The sequence below is a fragment of the Barbus barbus genome (genome assembly GCF_936440315.1).
Source record: "Barbus barbus genome assembly, chromosome: 35".
Lineage (NCBI taxonomy): Eukaryota > Metazoa > Chordata > Actinopteri > Cypriniformes > Cyprinidae > Barbus > Barbus barbus.
The window spans coordinates 6,867,874-6,888,625 of record NC_136763.1 but is presented as its reverse complement, the minus strand read 5'-3'; the positions used below and the strand labels follow the sequence as shown (position 1 = coordinate 6,888,625).

At 34.6% G+C, this 20,752-nt stretch overlaps 1 protein-coding gene across 7 annotated transcripts in view; it reads right to left on the bottom strand.

Annotated features, from left to right (window-relative positions):
• Positions 1–913: 913 nt before the first annotated feature.
• The window catches only part of LOC306855051 (6-phosphofructo-2-kinase/fructose-2,6-bisphosphatase 4-like), a 20,732-nt gene continuing 893 nt past the window's right edge, over positions 914–20,752 (bottom strand). For 2 of the 7 annotated variants that reach the window (XM_079393467.1, XM_079393466.1), the window contains exons 2-14: positions 10,042–10,158; positions 9,843–9,939; positions 9,686–9,752; positions 9,523–9,597; positions 9,386–9,442; positions 9,183–9,304; positions 8,901–9,108; positions 7,844–7,990; positions 7,650–7,754; positions 5,871–6,000; positions 5,666–5,728; positions 5,514–5,578; positions 914–3,373 (exon numbers count right to left, since the gene is read on the bottom strand). In XM_079393467.1, the coding sequence (XP_079249593.1) occupies positions 3,314–3,373; positions 5,514–5,578; positions 5,666–5,728; positions 5,871–6,000; positions 7,650–7,754; positions 7,844–7,990; positions 8,901–9,108; positions 9,183–9,304; positions 9,386–9,442; positions 9,523–9,597; positions 9,686–9,752; positions 9,843–9,939; positions 10,042–10,153 (1,308 nt within the window). In that variant the 5' untranslated portion in view covers positions 10,154–10,158 and the 3' untranslated portion in view covers positions 914–3,313. Of the gene's footprint in view, positions 4,576–5,513; positions 5,579–5,665; positions 5,729–5,870; positions 6,001–7,649; positions 7,755–7,843; positions 7,991–8,900; positions 9,109–9,182; positions 9,305–9,385; positions 9,443–9,522; positions 9,598–9,685; positions 9,753–9,842; positions 9,940–10,041; positions 10,159–12,327; positions 12,554–15,441; positions 15,578–20,752 lie in introns of those variants that run through there. The other 5 variants (XM_079393464.1, XM_079393463.1, XM_079393465.1 and 2 more) reach the window with 5 other exon arrangements.

The window sequence follows — 20,752 nt, the reverse complement described above, 5'->3', positions numbered from 1 at the left end:
TGCAAATCTAGTCATGACTCAAATGAGCTCTTATGAGCCAACCTTCACTCCAGTGAGTTGTTTTAGGAGAACACAACATGGTTTCTCACTTTGAATAATGACATTCTTAAGTGCTCTGCTGTTTGCTCACCCCACCCATAGTCTGTGGGACGGCAGTCAAGCTGAAATGAGTGGGATGCTTTGTACAGGGCGAAGTCAACTGACAAACTTGTGTCCTGTGTTTTTATGGCTGAGGTCCTGCGGGATAAGTGACAGCTGGAACAGGGAACAGTAAGGCTGGGAATTCCAGTGGCATCAGCTGAGATGAACAGATGAAGGGCTCTGATTCTAATAAAAGTGTTTTTCTTCCTGATCACTGTTGTATCATTTCAGTTAAAGCTGGTGTGCATAAATTTTTATTGTTAAAATCATTTCTATTCAAACTCATCCTCATGCAAAGGCAGCTACATATTTTAAATATACAGACCCAATTTAGTAAGTAAATATAATAATATTATTTGGATTTTTTTACACTTACTATAGTACTGTAGTGTTAAATGTATAATTTATTTAGTTGTATTATGTATTTATTTGAATATTATTTATTTGATATTTTATACTGTTTTCTCTTTAAACATTTGCACTCACCCTCAATTTTAGTTTCATGTATTTTTTATTCAATATTTTTTGTTCATTTATTTTAATCAGATTTGATCATTTATTTTTACATTTTTACACTCCCTTGTTCTCTCTTTCTTAATTTTTTTTATTATTATTTATTTGAATACATTTTTATTATTTATTAATTTTATCCATTCATTAGTTTTTTAAAATCTTTTTAATTATTTGTGTTTTTACTTTATTTTTTTACCGTTTGCCTCTAGCGCTGTGGCCCTCTTCCTAAATCTCAAACACAACAAAACAAACACACACCATGAGGCCAAAAGAGTCATTTACTGTAGACACATCTCTTATGACAACAGTCTTAATAAGAAAACATACAGTCATACAGCAGCTTACAGGAAGTGCAGTCACAGAAATGACAAGAATGTATCACTCTGCGAGAGCCAAACACAGAGCCAAAACCATTGGCACTTCATGAAGAGGATGACTTGTTTTTGTCCTGTTAGCAGTCACCAACTCAACCAGAAAGACACCCATACCAGGCTATGTGTAGGTATATATCATAGGCTATATTTCTCTTGGGTGTAAAGCCTCTCAAAGCAATTCACTAGTCTGCTGGTTTAGTCAAATAAGCAGCTATCCAAATGATTGATTTGAGTTTGTCAAACCGTTTCAGCGCCTCTCCTGAATAAATATATTGTAGATTTATGAATCTTTAGGCACAAATGTGCAACGACATTTCTTAAAAACAGCCAAATAACATAATCAGACATTTTGTAAAACAATAATTATGCTATTATTTTCACCCACAGACTTTCCAAAGCAATAGCGCCATCTTCTGGTACTTTGTCATTAACGCTGCCTAAATATTTAATTTAATTTGTGTCTCTTTCAGGTGCCATGGTGTTTTTCTGTGACATTTCTGAGTATGTGAGGAATGTGGAGATGCTCTCTGTATAATTACTATAAGTATAAAGGATGGCGCCTAAATATTTGACTAACCTATATGGAAACAATTAAGCAATATCAACTGTGATTTTGTTATTATTAGGCATTAGGCTCTGTTATATTCAGTAGTTTCGGGCTAAATGGGTTAGTTCGCATGTTTCTTGCCCACCAAATAAAACAGTTCCTATTTTCAAAGAAGCCAAAGCATCAAAAGCATGAATATGAATGTGACCATAGATGAAAAAAACAGCCTGGAGCACAGAACATGCATTATTACTTCTCTTCAGATCCACTCCAGGTTTTCCTTTTAATAAAGTGGTGTTTATCTTCGGCTAATATCAAAGAAAGCAATGTTTTTTTTATTAATTGTGAATTGGATTAGACTAAAAATATCCTTTGAGATGGAATATATGGCAAAAAAATTAAAATCACTACAAAATATAGCTAAAATCTCCACAAAAGGTTTATTCAAGGAGGAGATACAATTCAAACACGGATTGTATTTTCACCAGTTCCCAAAAAAAAAGAAATCAATGTAATTTGACATCAAATATAATATTTACCAATGCAGTTGTAGCTGTACAATATTTCTCTCTTTGTTATGTCAACATGATGTATGAAAATGATTTGGTTACACAGACAGTCTATTCAATGAATTAAAATCTGTGACTATTTACTATGGACGCACTACTACATAAAAACATATCTTTATTTATTTAGTGTGATACTGGCACTAAAATGGTCATAACAATACTACTAGTCATACTCCAGAAAATCTCATTTAAATATTCTGTTTCAAATGCACAGTATATATATCACAACACTCTTTGGACATGGTTTGAGGCAACAATTCAGTCATGTTTTACTGGACATTACAGACAACATTGGACAGACCCAGATAAACTTATGACGAGTCTTATAATCCATTCTAACATTTACATGGAAATGGAAATTGATTGCAGAGGATATTGTAGGTAATACAAACACTGAGACTTTTATCTTGTTCCCAAATTTGTTAATGTAACAAACAGCTTATGATTATCTCAGAAACATGCAGTTGAAATCACTGTCGGAAAGTCAGAATATTCTGCACAGTTAAAATTTACATGATATAAAAATAGCTGTCTATCTGTCAGTGTTGATTTAAAATAACTAGCACTTGAATCAATGATCAGTGTTTGAATTTAAATGGGAGGTCGATAAACTCTTAAAGAACATAAAAAACAAAGATAAATCAAGTCTCTATTTTCATTAGAGGGAGATGAATACAGTTTTTGACACAATGAGTGTTTTCTCTGATCTGTATGTACACACGCACACAAACACAAATTTTGTCACCCATCCCTCAAAATAACAGAGAGATTAGTTTTTAGAATTGACAAAATGACAGCATTGGAGGAGCAGCAACATAACATACCTGCAGATCCCATAGGTATAAATGATAAAAATCTATTACATATACATATAAGAGCCATAGTAACATCCATCCAAAACGCAAATTTGACAAACCCCCGTAAGTGCAAACAAAATCTTCCAGGCTACATGGATCTCATGCCGTGTAAACTGATTATGGCTCTTTCAAAACACGGAGTGAGAAACCATATACTATATACAAGAAGTTGAAATCTCACAGCAACTAATTAACCGGTTAACATGACAGACCAGAACTTGACAGAGGGTCTGTCTGAAGGCAGGGTTGAACTTTTGTAATGGTAAAACCAGGCTTGGATGAGACACTGGTGTAGTGAAGGGAGATTGTAGGTCAGAGGTGAGGCGGGACAGTCTGTAGGGCGTCCTCGGCAGTGCGGTGTACATTAACATTCTAGGAAAAGAACAGAAAACGATTATATTGCGGTTTTATTTTGAGGTGATCTTGAAAAAAATAACCTAATTTCTGCTTCCTTTTTTTTTTTTTTTAAAGTGGTACTGGTAAACTTGTTTTAAACAACACACACACACACACACACACGTGTAAAACAATAAATCAGCATGGAGATCAAAGGTCATAGGATCAAAGGTGAGGTGATAGGATTTTAAAAATCTGTTATGATTAGCTCGATATCTTTATCCTAATACTGACCTTTGACTTCAGGTCAAAGTCCACTGACATAAATCACATTACTGCCCTTTCTCGCTGTAATATCCTCTTGTTTTTCTGTCATATTCATGTTACATCATTTATGGTTTGCAAATTTTGCAGTGTGGTGCAGTTATGTTTTACAAGCTGTTCTGACAGCATTGTGGGTGAATGTAAAGAGAGACAGGATTTCACTATTCAAATACATTTTATTAGCATCGCAAATAGGCATTACAGTAGAGATTTATCCTCCTCCTCAGTTACCGGAAGAAGAGAGTTATACATCTTAACATTCCTTAGTGTTTAAAAATAAACAAAAAACTGAAAGTTTATAAATTTTTTACTCACTATAAATTGGTGAGTAAAAAATCTAAAATTACCTAAAATTTCTTTCCAATATAAGGCTCTGCTTCAAAATTTCACCATTGTTATATACATGCTACACATTTTATGAAGTGATGAATCATTACTTTTAAGAAATAATGTCCCTATCAAATTTATATATGCATTAATTTGTGCACCATAAATAAATATCACATGCTACTGGAGTGACTGGTGTTTTCATAGCAGCAGTTACATTCATGTGCAGCAGGAACTGACAAACATCAGTGTGCATTTATGATAAAGTGCAATTTAGTATTGGCACGTTGTCAATGAACACAGGAACACATAGTGAATTAGTTCATTAAAAAAACGTTAATTCCATACATATTCAGAGCTCTTCACTTCGGAATTGTAATTTAAAATGCATTTACTGGGCTGTAAAACATTTCCTGATTTTAGGAAATACAGTAGATGCATTTATGAATGTAAGAATGTCTACATTCCTAAGAAAGGGGAATGGGAATGGGATAATGGTGTGTGAGAAAGAGAGGAACGGGGAACTGTCAGTGATGATCTGGCACTGTAAACAAAGCCTCTTCCGGTAGCCGTGACACATCTACGTTCTGTTTGAAGCAAACACAGGGAATGGCGTCACACATTAATAGATGAGGCAAGTAGGTGACGACGATGTAGCAGAACCGTGAAAAACTTGCATCAGTTCACACATGTATCAAGATGAAAACAAGACCCAAACAATGAGTGGTTACACTTTATTTTAAGGTGTTGTATAATTATACATTTAAGTACTGGGTAATATTAATTAATTACATGCACTTACTATAAGGTTAGGGTTAGGATTATGGTTTGGCTTAGGGTTACTTGCATGTAATTATGCATAATTTATCATAATAGTAAGTACATGTAACGTGTAACAAGGACACCTTAAAATAAATTGTTAACCAATGAGCTTTTGCTTATAACTCACATCATAGACAGCACCAGTGCTGGGTAGATTATTTATAAATTATACAAGTATAAAATTCCAAGACGAAAATTGTCTTTAGAAACATAAACAACAACTACAGACTACTTTTAGATTACTTTTGACCTAACGTGTTTATGACGTTAATTTGAATAGGATAATCTTGTACTATATTGATATAAAAATACAAAAAGAAAGAAAATATTGAATTTTTATACACAAATATACACATCATAATTATTAATAATTACTATTAACGACTATATATAATAAAATAACCCAGTGCCGGACAGGGGGAAGAAAAATGAAAAAGCATCAGTACAGAGAAAAGATGTGAACCCCCCCAAAAAACATGAATTACTGACGTGCTACAGTACATCCTATTAATGCTAGTAGGTAAAATCATCAGTGAGCACAACACCACATCTTTAATGTGACAGCTGAGGCTCAGGAGACCACAAAGCTTAATCACTTTATTATACAGAAGAGCTCTCAAGCATAACTACAGACTGACTGCACACTTTCCCTTAAGCCAAAACAGACTGACATGCTCAGTGGCTGTGTGTTTGTGAGTCTTACCGATGGTCTGTCTCTGTGTGTATTCACAGCACCCACGTTCAAACAGACTGACTCCACCTTACAACCTGAAGACCCAGAATAATTCACAATCAAGACCGGAATAGCATTATTTAAAGAATAATGTCCAGGTTAGTTAAGAAAGTGTGTCTTACCATAAGCCACTGGTGTTAACTTCAATACTGTGTGTAGAGGGCATTTCAGGTAAGGGAGTTCCTCTGCAGGAAATTAAAAAACACACCAAACAAGTAGATTTAGATTAGATTTTAAATGCATTAATCATCAGTGCACCTCAATGCAAGTGAACTGTGATTTAAAAAGAGGTAAGATATTCATGGGTGGTGTCTTGGTGGTTATTACCTGCAGTCTTGTCCAGAAAGTAGGCCAGCAGGCATCTCATGACGGCTTGATGACAGATGACCAGAACGTTCTCCTGCCGCTCTAACTCCATGATCACAGGTTCCAGCCTCTGGACCAAGTCTTCATAAGACTGTGAGAAGAATACTCGATTACAACACTGTTCCATTTGCTATATAATGATCAGATCACAAAAGGGGCTGGATAAAATCAGCTGCTGCCATGAAACGTCAGGTGATACTACACTGAATATCTGTACTTTTAAAAGTTGATTTGTCACACAGCAGAACTCTGTGACAATATACAATTATTACACATAATATATAATTAGAAAATAATACAGAGAATAAAAAAATAGAAGAAAATAAATGAAAAACAATAACAACAAAAACTATATAAAAAATGTTGCCTTGGCAACTAACTAAAATCAAATAAATGCAAAAAAATAAAGCTGAAGTACTAAATGAACTAAAATTAAGATAAACAGAAAATTAAAAACTAATAAAATGACAAAAGCACATCACAGTTATTAAATCTTGAACTAAAAGTAAGATGAAAACAAAATGTAAAAATAAAAGCTAATTCAAAATAGTACTAAATATATATATTTATTTACAGATATATTGTTACCTACAGTTTTACACAATCTGGTACAAGATTCTTAAAATCCAAATATCAATCTTTCTATTAATCCATGCATTTTTTCAATGGACATGAGATGATTTTCACTAAATATTGAACATTATATTAAAAAATCTATTATTATATTATATTTTAGTGGTTTGAGACCTACTATTAAACATCAATGTTTTGATAATGCACATTTTAAATTTTCCCAATAGTCCAAATTTTATTTCTGTTAGCTCTTAATTTTACAATCCTGTTCCACGTGTATACTATGTACTTATGGTCATTACAATGACTGGTTAATAACTAATTACTAACCCTTAACCTACGCCTAAACCTAAACTTAACCCATGTAGTTACCTTATCTTACCCAGTACTTTTTTAGGCAAGTACACTGAATGTACACGTACTGTAAAATAAAGTGCAACCACCTTTCTCATAATTAAAATTGACAAGCTGCTGAAATGCTCCTAACTGAATTGATACTGAATCAAAACTGATATAAGAACAATGCACAGTCCTAAAACACGCACCCTTGTGGACAGTACTGAACAAAATGCATGCAAACTTAAACACAAGTCGCAAGGACCTTGCACTCAGTCTTTATCTAATATAGTGAGAACATTGTGGTCCTTTAATGCTCTCTGAGCAAACAGGTTTGAGATATTGATCTAAATGAGAACTGCTTGCTCTAAAGAACAAACACGCTCACAGCCTGACAGATGAGAAGAGCAAATGGAAGTGTGGATGTGCAGGCTGAGGTTAATGGTGTGTGATGTGCTTGGTCAGTGTAATAACAGCTCACAAAAACAAGTGAAATAACGTCAATTAAGCCTTTTTGGAACAATGTCAATGCAGCCTAAAAAAACAGACATTTTAACTCCATTTCAGAGTATTTGCTGGTGAGTAATCCTGAGGATAATGGTTAACAGAGAGCCTAGCAACCAGCAACATTTATTTGATGGTTGTATAATGTGCTAAAGTGTAATTAAAAGCTGTTTGCTGCCAAAGGGACATAAAAGTGCAATACAAACACTAAATTATGAAATATGCTGAAAAACATCTCACTATCACGTGTAAGGCTATTAACCCTTGTGATATCAATTAAAATGAAATGCAACTGATTGAAAGAAAACTGATCTGATGTAAACAGACCTCTCCTTTGGGATAGCGATAACGATATTTGTCCTGGTCTCGTAATGCAAACTCCAGCGGATATTTCAGCTGAATCTCCTCATACATGAGCTCCTCACAAACGCCCTAAGCACACACCAGATTGAAGAGTCAAGTAACACAATATCCCAAAAATAAAGACTAAGCTTGTTAACGTTCAGAAATAAGAGACTTACGGCATCGATCTCATTGAGAGCTTTCCACTGTTCGTATGGCACACCCACAGCTTCTGCCGTCTGTATGGTCCTCTTCATCTGACTCGTCCACACCTTCAAATCATGGATATTCTGCGACTGGATAAACTGGCTTAAAGCTTTAGCAAACTGAGAGGGAGTGAAAAAAACAGAGGTTTAAATTATTAACTAACACAAAAGAAACATGTATTCTTTGAAAAGGTTTAAGAAACCTGATCTAATTAAAAACCAGAGAGGCATGACTTTTTAAATCAAGTCACTTGTCAAAAACTCATTTTTAACTTAAAAAATCTTATAACTTAAAATTTAAGGTGGTGCTGATAATAATAAGCAGATAGTAGTTTGCATAGGGGTATTTGAGAAGATTAAATTAATATAATATCTAATGTTTATCATTATGTCCATTTTTCTACACTACCATTAAAAGGATTAAGGCTAATATGATTTTAATGTTTTTGAAGAAACTATATTTTTCTCTTATGCTCACCAATGCTGCATATATTTAATAAAGATACATTTAAAAACAGTAATATTGTGAAATATTATTACATTTTAAAATATCTGTTTTCTATTGGAATATAATTTATTCCTGTGATGGTAAAGCTGAATTTTCAGCATAATTACTACAGTCTTCAGTGTCATGTGATCCTTCAGAAATAATTCTAAATGTGCTGATTTTATTTTTTTATTTTCAATGTCGAAAACAGTTAATATTTTCGTGGGAACCATGATATGTTTATTTTTTTCAGAATCCTTTGATGAACAAAGTTTAAAAGAACAGCATTTATTTGACAAAAAACCTTTTCTAACATCGTTTTTACTGTCATTTTTGATTAATTTAATGAGTCCTTGCTGAAAAGTAATAAAAAATTTAAATCTCACCGAACTTTTAAACAGTTGTAAATATGAAACATTAGAATCTTACGATACAATATTTTTCTGTCCTGATTTCATTACTTTTACATGATATTTTAAGACCGTCAAGCCTCAAGCCATTTTTGTGCTTGTTAATTTCACTAAAAATGATCAGTCAGCTTACCTCCTTTCCCCTAGCCGAGAGCCCTGAATCTCCACCGATACGACCTTTGATGTTCAGATCACTCTCTCCATGCCGGCACAAGTAGATGGAGCGGGGCGTAATGTGGATATTCATGAGGTAGTAAACTATTCGGCTCTGTATGTGGTCCTGGACCTGGTTCACCAGGTACCGCCGCCCCACATCAATGATCTTAATAAACGAAAGGTCCCTGAACACACCAAAAAACAGTGTGAAATTCATAGATTCATAGTTTGGATTGAGCAGCACCGAAATGGCATTTACCTGTCCAGTTCCTCATCCAGTGGCTGATAAGAGTTCTCATAACATTTTATCCTCTTCATAAAGTCTGCGACGGCCTCTTCTGTGTTACAGTGTGTGTAGTCTGGACTGCCCAACTTCACTTGCTGAACATCAAGACCACAAATTTAGACCAAAAACAAAGTGAGATAAAGACACTGAAGATGTTCTGCAGTTCTGAAACTTACCACAATGTTCTCGGCAATAACATCCGGGTCTTCACACACAGATTCCACAAAGAAAACCTGAGGGGTGTGAAAAGGGTGTTTTAAAAGACTGAAGACATGAGAAAACCAGCTTAGATGAAAGATCCCATAACCAGCACCTTGAAAGCATTCTGCTCTGCAAATCTGAGGATCGTCTCTCTCCTTTCTCTCGTCGTGTTTGTGGCATCAAAAACCTAAAGATTGTAAAGCAAAATGGGTAAATGCATACAAAAAGGCATTCTATATTCTATACAATTTGTGCTTAAATGATGTTTTCCTTACCGCCACCTGGCCGCCTTCATCTGTGAGGAACTGCCGTACATCATTGAGAGCTGTCAATGCACACTGCCTAGAAGAGACAAGGAATCACATGAGCTGTTTCACAGTAGTTTCATTTCACATTTTGAATGGTAGCCACTGATAAAAATCAATGTCTTACTTCCTGATTTTAAGCCCCTCTTCATTGTCTGGCCGAAAGAACTCAAAGGATTTGTAGATCTTCAAACATTCGCGTCTGTACTGCCCAACGTTAAACTCTGTGGATATAAAACACCAAGACAAACCAATTTCTGGATGAGCAAAACATCTGGAATAACAAAGTCATGGCCAGAATTTCAAGTCACAAATATGCATTTTACCTTTTGTTGGAACATCAATCCAGTTGAGATAGCGTGTCAGTTTCTTGGAGATGTAGGTCTTTCCTCTGGCTGGTAGACCAACGGTTACTATAAGTGTGGGGCAGTTGGTCATACATACTAAAAGACAAAAAAAAAAAAACAGCAGCTCATAAAACAACTTAGCAGAGATGTGCAACAATAATATTTTTCCCATATACTGCAGGTGAACTGTCCATCATCACACCATAGAATGGAAATGTTTTAATCTATGTGCAGTTAAAGTGACCTTTTTATTGCTTTAATAAATCTGCGAGTTGTCATTGTAGAGCATAAGTCATTTCTGTATCTCTGCTTTTTACACGAAGTGATTTTTACTTTTTTTTACAAAAGTACACAAATATTTAAATTAGTATAGCTTTTTAGAGGTGAAACATTTCTTTAACAAATGAAGAACAGAGCAATTATTAGCTGCTGAAATATTTTAGATGACAGCATAACTGATTGTGTAAATCTGAACCTTATTAATTTCCATAACTTTTACTGGCCTAGAAAACACAGCAACTGTTTTTTAAAAACAGTTGGAACGCTTAATATATATGCAATGATAGCACTGGAAATATTTTATATATTGAAGTATATATTTCGCGCTTGCTTGGCCAGTTGTTGTGATAAAAAGGAAAGTGTGTCCAGCTGAATTCAATCAGTATTTTGTTAGACGGGTATAAATAAGGTTAGTTTACAGCAGTCGCGGCAGCCCTAGTGTGAAGACCGAAGAGTGTAAAGACCATCGACTCTACCGTGTGGCAGGGACAAAGGATAAAGGGCAAAGGATATAAGTATTGCTTTTTATTTCTCCTCTTTTCTACTACTTGTTTCACTTCTGTTTCAGTTTTTATAACCATTTCTTACTATGTGTAAGTAAGTTGTTGTGTTTTTAGCATGAGTGTTTGGCTCAGTGTTATATTTTCAGGATTACTGTTAAATTAATGCAGTTTGATGTTTATTTTTTTTTCTATTTTAATTTTAGTTAAAGTTGGAGTAATGTTTGTCATTTTATTAGTTTATCATGTCTGTATAGTTTTTTTATTTTTATTAAATTTGAGTTTTTATTTAATTGGAGTTATTTTAGTATGTCAACAAACTACATGGAAATTAAAGAATATTTAATTTATAAATGTGTATATATATATATATATATATATATATATATATATATATATATATATATATATATATATATATATATATATATATATATATATATATATATGTGTGTGTTTGTACACACACACACGTAGTTGTTTTTTGGTGTTTGGCTTAGTGTTATGTTAGAATCATTTTGAATTGTTTTTAGCTTTATTTTTTGTTTTCATTTAAATGTTAAGTTTTGATATTTTGTTGTATGCATTAGTCATTTTTATTTAATTTCTTTATTTTTAAATGTATAGATATAGTATTTACAACATTTTAGCTTTTGGATCTGTTTTAGTTGTTTTAATACTACAATTGATTGCTTCTGCTGTCCTCATTTGGAAGTCGCTTTGGATAAAAGCGTCTGCTAAAAGACTAAATAATAATAAATATAATAATAATAATATATTTTTTATATTATTATTGCTATTATACTACATTTATAGTTTATTTGAATATGTATTTACTAGTGCACAATTTAAATTGTTATTACTGATATATATAAAACTCTAATTTATGACATTTTCTTTGTCTATTTGACACGTTTGATTAAAACAATTAAATGCAATCAAACAAAACCCTCTAAAATTGTTCAGCTCAAACCATTGTTAAATTGCATCACCATATGTGACCGTGACTCATAAACCCTGCCATAATATGTATTTAATTGATCCATGCATTCATATACATCTGAAAGCTGAATAAATACGTTTTCCATTGATGTATGGTTTGTTAGGATATAGGACAATATTTGGCTGAGATACAACTATTAGAAAATCTGGAATCTGAGGGTGCAAAATGTAAATCGCCTTTAAAGTTGTCCAAATGAAATCCTTAGCAATGCATATTACTAATCAAAAATTAAGTTGATATATATTACAAAATATCTTCATGGAACATTATCTTACCTAATATCCTAATGATTTTTTTTGGGCATAAAAGAAAAATTTATAATTTTGACCCATACAATGCATTGTTGGCTATTGCTACAAATATACCCGTGCTACTTATGACTGGTTTTGTGGTCCAGGGTCACATATGTGTTGCATCAGAAAGCCTCTTTAACCCGCACCTCCAGCATCAGTGTCCGGTCCTCATCCTTTCATTCATACTCACCCTTTCTTTGACTAATGTGTCTGTCTGGAAGGCCGTTTGTGGAGGATGGCACCCATATTTTCTTTAAAGGATTCTGTGTGAGCTCTCGGGTTAGACTGTTACCGCATTGCTCCGTTCTGTCCTCTGTTACATTCATTATATCCGTCGTCTCTACGAACAAGCGTCCATAACCATTAATGCGCACTAAAGACAGCGCTGAAGAATATCATGGGAACAACTCTACCGTAACTACAGGAGGAAATGCGCACATACTACACTCTACCAGGTGTATTGATCAACACTGATAAATATACGGTGATTAGGACATACAAAACAATCCAAAAATAAGTGTTTTAGCGACTTGGTCTAAATGTTAATGCTTATATATTACTTTAAGCATAACGTTTATTTTTTATAGTGTCATTGTTTGTCGCGTGGTGTTTGTTACTTTTCTCAGCGCTATCATTGGATGAACTAATCATAGTCGTTTAAGGTTACTGCATCTCCAGTGTATTTTCATATCTGTAAGGGTTTTTGATTAAACTATTATTAGTGTACATATGTCTCCAGTAAGAGACTTACGTTATGCAAACTGTTAAATATTTTACATGTGTACCAAAACGAGAAGGTTTGTATAATTACAGTATAATAAAAGGCATTTCACTTCCTATCAAGTAGACGACAGAAGACATGTGTACAACAGGTTTTTCAGGAAGGTTTTGCCCTAGAAATAGTTTTGTGGGGTTAAATTCCTTAAACAGCGCTTCTACCCCCGTGTGGTACTGGAGACATATATATTATTCTTTTTATATTATTTGACAGCTTTAGTATTCATCTATTTATACATTTTAAACATGTTTGAGACTTCTAAATTAAATTACATGTACAATTAAACTGTTCAAACAAAGCAGGACTGGCCACACTAATCCTGTACATTTTCAATGGCATTTTTTGCAGGTTGCTGGCAAGTTGTAACTTGGATAGTCCGATTTTACCAGATGCGATACTGTGAATCACTGCTCTATCTTGTAAAACCTGTTTTAACAATAACATTTGGATCTAAAGAGTATGCTTGTAATAAAAACAGTAACAAAATACAAAAGAATGTAAATTAGGTCAAAGTACACCTTTAAAATTAGCAGTGCAACAGATCATAGACCCGACCTAAACTTAAACATTACAACAGGACACTTAAAGAAAACAATGCAGTTTTACAAATGCTAGAAACATGTTTTTTGAAGGAAAGATTGCTATCAAAAAGTACGCCTAGGTTCCTAGCTGATGATGAAGAATTTACAGAGCAGCCATCAAGTATTAGACAGTGATCTAGGTTATTACATGCAAAAGTTTTTGGTCCAATTATTAACACCTCTGTTTTTTCAGAGTTTAGCAGTAAGAAATTGCTAGTCATCCAGTTTTTGATATCAACTATACATTCTGTTAGTTTTGCAAACACCATGTTTCCGAATGATATCTCCCAAGGGTAACATGAAAAGCGTGAAAAGTAAGGGGCCAAGTACTGAGCCTTGAGGTACTCCATACTGCACTTGTGATTGGTATGATACCTCTTCATTTACTGCCACAAATTGATGGAATACAATGTTATTGCAGCCAGTTATAATAAAACACATTTTAAGGCTTTAAAAAAATGGTAGAATCTTTTCTCTCTTACATTTTGGAAGTGAAAATAAAGCCAAAGACATTATGCACATATCACACATTAACCACTAGATGGCAAGAAAGAGACATTTTCGTGGCTATGGAGCCTATGGATTGTGGGTAAGGGATTTGACTTGAGCTGTGTGCAGAGCTTGATAATAACAGTGATTTGTGAGAAACCGCGTATATTTATATCAATGTGCAGTCTGCACTGATATAGGGTTAAAAGATAATCTAGGTTATGAGGCTACACAATGCTAGATTGCTTTTTACAGCAAACACATCTTAAATTAAGGGCAATTACACATTTGCGAAATGTATTCTACTTAAAACACATTGATGCAACCTTTTTTTTCTCCTGAAATCCTAAACATTTCTGATTAACCTCCTTATTAAATGAAAAAAAAAAAAAATCTTGCAACTGAGATTGAGCTAGTACTAGGAACTAGTAAACCACAAAACCTCAGCCATCATACATGCACTTCCAACTCTAGATTTAATCAAATCTACTATGAAACTACCAATCACATTTAGTAATGAACGAATCATTACTCAGCATTCAGATTTCCAGAGAAAACCAGATCTGGTGTGGCCAAAGAAAATTGGGAAAGTGGGTGTGGAATATGTTGATATCATTCAACAAACAAATCATAATCTCCCAAATCATAATCATATCTGGCAGATACTAATTATCTTGTCTCATGTTGGTATACGTCATTTGATAAATTTTCATTGTTCAAAATCTCAGATATAAAATTACACTGGTTTTAGTGCTAGTATAAAATTGTAATTCTCATCACAGTGGACACATTTATGGGGTACAAAATTGATTGTTAGCAATTACTACACACCAACCTCCTTATTTTCCAGTCATTTAAACAAATCTTGAAGAAATGCAACAGCAGCTGTGCCTGTTATAATATATCTCATTTGCTGATAATCTTAATTATAACCCTCCGATTGTTGTCTTCTCTCTAAGTCATAGTATTCTATTTTTACAACCTGACAAGCTGCAGTTTACCTCCATATCAGATTATAATCCAACAAACATGGCCATGATTTGACCTCAACTCCTCCACACTTCTGTACAGCATGAATGACAAGCACAAAACAAACACAAAACGCTTCACAACCCAATTAAAATCGACCACATTAAACCCCAATGCATTTCAATGCATGCAGTAGACTACATCACCCCAAACACTGTGTGCTTATCTTCATTCATTCAGTGCATTACACAGAACTCAGCGTTAGTTTATTTTTAGACCACGCGCATGGTTTACAGCAATGCATAAGCATAGGTTATGCGAGTATATTATTAACAGTATACATAATGTTACTGCTCAAGTAAATGGCTCGTGGACTCTTGAGTCCAACGCACACGCGCCTACGTGACAGAGTCTTGTTTACTTCTTCCTCGCGCACACAATACCAGCTGCTTCCGCCAGAGAACAGCCATAACCTCATGCTCCTTACCCTTCTTATCCAGATTCTGCGTGTTTTTGGACCGGCCGGCGCCCCTCATTCTTCTCGTTTTGTGAGTTAGTGCTTTATTTTGATGCTCGAGCCTTGAGGTATAAAGGAGAAGTACGTGAAAACACGAGCGCACACGCCCACTGATTGACAGGTGGCGCAGCCAATCGCTGCGAGGCAGTGGTGTGGGGACACACCCACCTATCATTAGAAGGAATCGGGGGAAAGTTTGTGTTGATACTGTTGCGCAGTGTTATGCAATGCTTTATATGTTACACAGGAATGTGTTACAGTGTAATCAATGATTTAATCTTACAGGACAGTATTGTATGATTATATATGTATATATATAATTTTTTTTTTCTAGTATATACATAGTATAGTATATATAGTATATACTAGGAGTAAAATATATATAATAATAATTTATAATATAGGAAATAATTTATTTTATGAAGTGTTATATAGTATTTTTGGTGAAACAAAAAAATATAATCTGGAATTACAATAGTATGTTTTGGAGCAAAACGATATGTTAAAGTATGTAAAAATTTATTTTGGGAAAAAGAGAAGTAAATCTAAAATGAAAGTATAATATGCAATTTTATATTTAATATTCTTTTTTTTATTTTTCATTAATTACATTATATATATGAAAGTACTTTATATGAAAGTATAATCTTTATATGAAAGTTTAGCTTTTTAAAAATTATAATATATCAAAGTGTCATGTGTTATAGCTATAGGTATTTAAAGATTTCATTAAGAACATACTTTTAAAAGGAATTTCACCTTTTAAATGTGGAGATTTTTTTAATACCTCATTTAATAAGGCCTACATTGCAGACTAACGTAGGAGAGGTGTTTTAATTGCACACTGTCTCTCAGGACGTCTCGGCTACATTAGGAACATCTTGACCTGCTGGATGCTGCAGTACTTCCGCATTCCAAAACATATTTAGCCTGTTCAGTGGAACATGTCGCGCACTTAGCCACACGTACCATAGTAAAGCATCAGTAAAGACAGACAGAGCTGTGGACACAGGCCAAGTCAGGACACAGGTCACACGAGTCTCATAATAACTATATGGCAAATGTCAATAAATAAACAAAGCTGATTTGAGCTTGACTTGCAGTTAATGTCAATCAGTGTTGTTGTTGCTTGTTAAGTCACTACACCGAGACTTTCGGGTAAACTGTAAAAAAGGCAAAAGAGTGACGCTAGTCACGGTTACGCTCAGACTGGAACAAAGCAGGGCATGAAATTGTGATGAAGGCATGAAATTAAGAATGGTCCCTAGGAACAGGATGTAAATGTGATCTGATGCATGCAAACACGCACACATGTCAACATAAGCTTGTGATCTCTCCATCAGTTTTTACATTTACAATAACAATAGTACAAATTGTCAAAAAAGTTGGGCTGTCAGACTAAATATTTACAGTGTCACAAAGAAAAAAATAGGTCTTATAGATGAAAATTAACAGGTTGGAGGAGGCTGAAAATAAATACACCACTTGTGACAACAGGTCCTGACCTTTACATGTCTGTCCAGAACATTCTTCATAAAGGCCATAGTGATTAGTGACCCTGCCTCACAAGTCTTACCCCTATTCCTGGCTCTCACGACATAGACGTGCTCGAGCAAAACACCCTCACCGATTTGTTGTAAACAAATACTCTTCATACCATAATATACAGTGCCCTCCATAAGTATTGGAACAGTAAAGACAAAAATTTTCTGTTGTCTGTGGAGTCAAGACATTTACAAATATGATTAAAAGATGAATATGAGACAAAACTACAGAATGTCACATTTTATTATTGGGTGATTCAACACAGATGTTTTACCAGCTAAGAAGTTCAGCACTTTCAGAGTTTCATCCCTCTATCTGATGTGAGCATAAGTACTGGAACAGTTGCCTCACAGGTCTTTCTAAGTGATCAGCTGTGTCCTGTTGCATCAATTCTTCAGATATTAAAAGCAGGGAATGTCTCGTATCAGTTATATCAATTACTTCTGCATTCTGAATCTGGCATTCGATGATGACACACAGAAACCAGGAAGAAGACGAGGGAGCTGACTTTGAGAGAATAGCAAGCAATTTGGATGCTAAAAGAAAAGAGGAAGTCAGTTAGAGCTCTAGCAAAAACAAAGGGCATGGAGAAATCAAGAGTTTGGAAACCACCAGCGACACCAGCAACCAACAACGACCTGATCGGCTGAGAAAACAACAGTAGTTGATGACAGACAAATCATAAAAGCTGTGAAAATGATCCCTAAAAGACGTGTCTGTAAAATCACCAACAACTTCCAGAAAGCTGGGGTGATGCTCTGACAATCTACTGTCCTCAGGAGACTTTGACACAGAATTACAGATGCTACACAGCAAGATGCAAACAGAAAACAGAAAAAAATAGAAAGGCAAGATTAGAGTTTGCAGAAAAGCACAAAGGTGAGCCAGAAGAGTTTTGGAACTGTGTTTATGGACTGATGAGACAAAGATGAACCTTTATCTAAGTGATGGGAAAGCAAAAATGTGGAGAAAAAAAGGGAACTGCAAATGATCCCAAGCATACAGCCTCATCTGTAAAACATGGTGGAGGTGTTGTCGTGGCATGGGTATGTTATATACCTTAATATATGATGACAGTAGCAGAATGAATTTGGAAGGGTACAAAACCATCTTGCCTACCAATATTTAAGAAAATGCCACCAGATTCATTGGGAAGTGCTTCATATTGCATCAGGACAATGATCCAAAACACCCTGCCAGTTCAGTCAAGAAATTTATAAGGGCAAAGAAATGGAAAGTCTTAGATTGCTCAAGTCAATCTCCAGATTTAAATCCAATTGAACATGAATTTCACCAGCTGGAGAGGAGAGTAAAGGCAGAAACTCCCCAAAACAAGCAACATTTGGAATTGGTTGCATTAAAGGCTGGGAAAAGTATTTTAAAGGATGAGACCAAGAGTCTGGTGATGTCTATGGGTCACAGACTCACTGCTGTGATTGTGCGCAAGGCATCTGCAACTAAATAATAGCTTTTAATCTTTTGTATCTGCCTTATGTTCAACTGTCCCAATACTTATGGTCACATCAATGAGTGGTTTTTCTCTAAAACACATTGGCCACAATTAACGGCACCCTTTTATTCAATACTTTTTGAAACCTCCATTTGGTTTAACAGCTCTAAATTTTCTCCTATAATCCCTGATGAGGTCAGAGAACACCTGACAAGAGATAAGACACCATTCCTTCATCCAGAATCACTCCAGACCCTTTAGATTCCCAGCTCCATGTTGGTGCTTCTTCTCTTTAGTTCACCCCACTCATTTTCTATAGGGTTCAGGTCAGAGGACTGGAATGGCCATAGCAGAAGCTTGGTTCTGTGCTCAGTGACCCATTTTTGTATTGTTTTTGAGGTTTGTGTTTGGATTATTGTACGGTTGGAAGATCCAAACATGGCCCATTATAAGATTTCTAATAGAATCAGTAACTTATTGATTTTTTATCTGTTGGTATTTGATAGAATCCATGATGCCATGTGTCTGAACAAGATGTCCAGGACCTCCAGCAGAAATATAGGCCCACAACATCAAACATACAGCAGTATATTTCATTGTACACATAGGGTACTTTTTATCCCTGTGTTCACCAAACCCATCTTGAGTGTTTGCTGCTAAAAAGCTAATTTTTTAGTTTCATCTGACCATAGAAGCCAGTCCCATTTGAAGTGCCAGTCCTGTCTGATAACTGAATATGCTGGAGTTTGTTTTTGGATGAGCTAGGAGAATTTTTCTTGAAATCCTCCCAAACAACATGTGGTGATGTAGGTGCTGTTTGACAATTTTTTTTAAAGGTTTTCTGACCCCGAGACTCAACTATTTTCTGCAATTCTCCAGCTGTGGTCCTTGGAGAGTCTTTAGTTACTCAAACTCTCCTCCTCACCGTGCATTAGGACGATATAGACACACGTCCTCTTCCAGGCAGTTTCATTACATTTTCTGTTGATTGGAAATTCTTAATTATTGCCCTGATGGTGGAAATGGGGATTTTCACTGCTCTAGCTCTTTTCTTAAAGCCACTTCACTAATTTGTGAAGCTCAATTATCTTTTGCTGCACATCAGAAATATATTCTTTGTTTTTTCTCATTGTGATGGATGATTAAGGGAATTTGGGCTTTGTTTTCCCTCCTATTTATATTTCTGTGAAACAGGAAGCCATGGCTGGATAATTTCATGTTCATAATCACCCTAGAGTGCTCAAAATTGTGAATATGAATGGGAGTATACTTCAGAGATATTTTACTCTTAAGAATTTCTAGGGGTGCCAATAATTGTGTCCAACGTGTGTTTGAGAAAAACATTTATTTCATAATGATATTTCCCCCCATTTTAAATTCTTATTATCCAATGAAAGGTTAGCTTTTTGTGAATTTTTAAAATAAAAGATCAAAAGGATTAACAAAGCAGGTTAATTTTCACAGTCTTCTTTGATCATATTTACCAAGGGTTCCAATAATTCTGACCACAACTGTATATATATATATATATATATATATATATATATATATATATATATATATATATCATGTATATGTATATATATATATATATATATATATATATATATATATGAAGAGTTCAGATGTGAAGGCATCTAAGTGCTGTTTGAAATTTTCTCCTGAAATGAGCATTTCTCAATAATTGTTCATGATTTTGACTGAGGTAAGTTGCATGTGGTGATTATTAAAAAAAAATGCAATTATTCAAATGCAAAAAAACAAACAATTTCAAAATACCATTTCAAAACTGTTTTGACTGTAATAGTTTTCAACCACTGGCTTGGCGTAGACACTTGTTCCTCAAACTTCAGCTGGCAGAAACAAGGGGAAAGGTCACTGTTAAGTGGTCATCTAAATATGTTCACTTGAAAGTGGCCCGCTATCACCCAGACTAATGCTGGCTTTGCACCAGAACGCTGTGTGATAATTGTTATTTATAAACCGCATGCAGTGCCTAACCACAAAGAAAGCAGAGTATTTAGCACAGGCTTCTTTGAAGTGATGCATTTTCTGTCAATTTTTCCCAATAAAACATTTTTAATAAGTTAAAACGAGAAAACATTCCTTCTCAGAATCTGCTCAGCTGTAAGCAAAACGCGTAAGTGCCTGTGGGAAATCCTAGTATTTCATCATCATAATGAGATGAATGGGCAGTTATCTCTGGTTAATGCACATACTGGCAACTAAAATATTAAACAGCTGAATGTCTGAGATGGTGGAAGGAGAGATCAAGTATGTACTTCT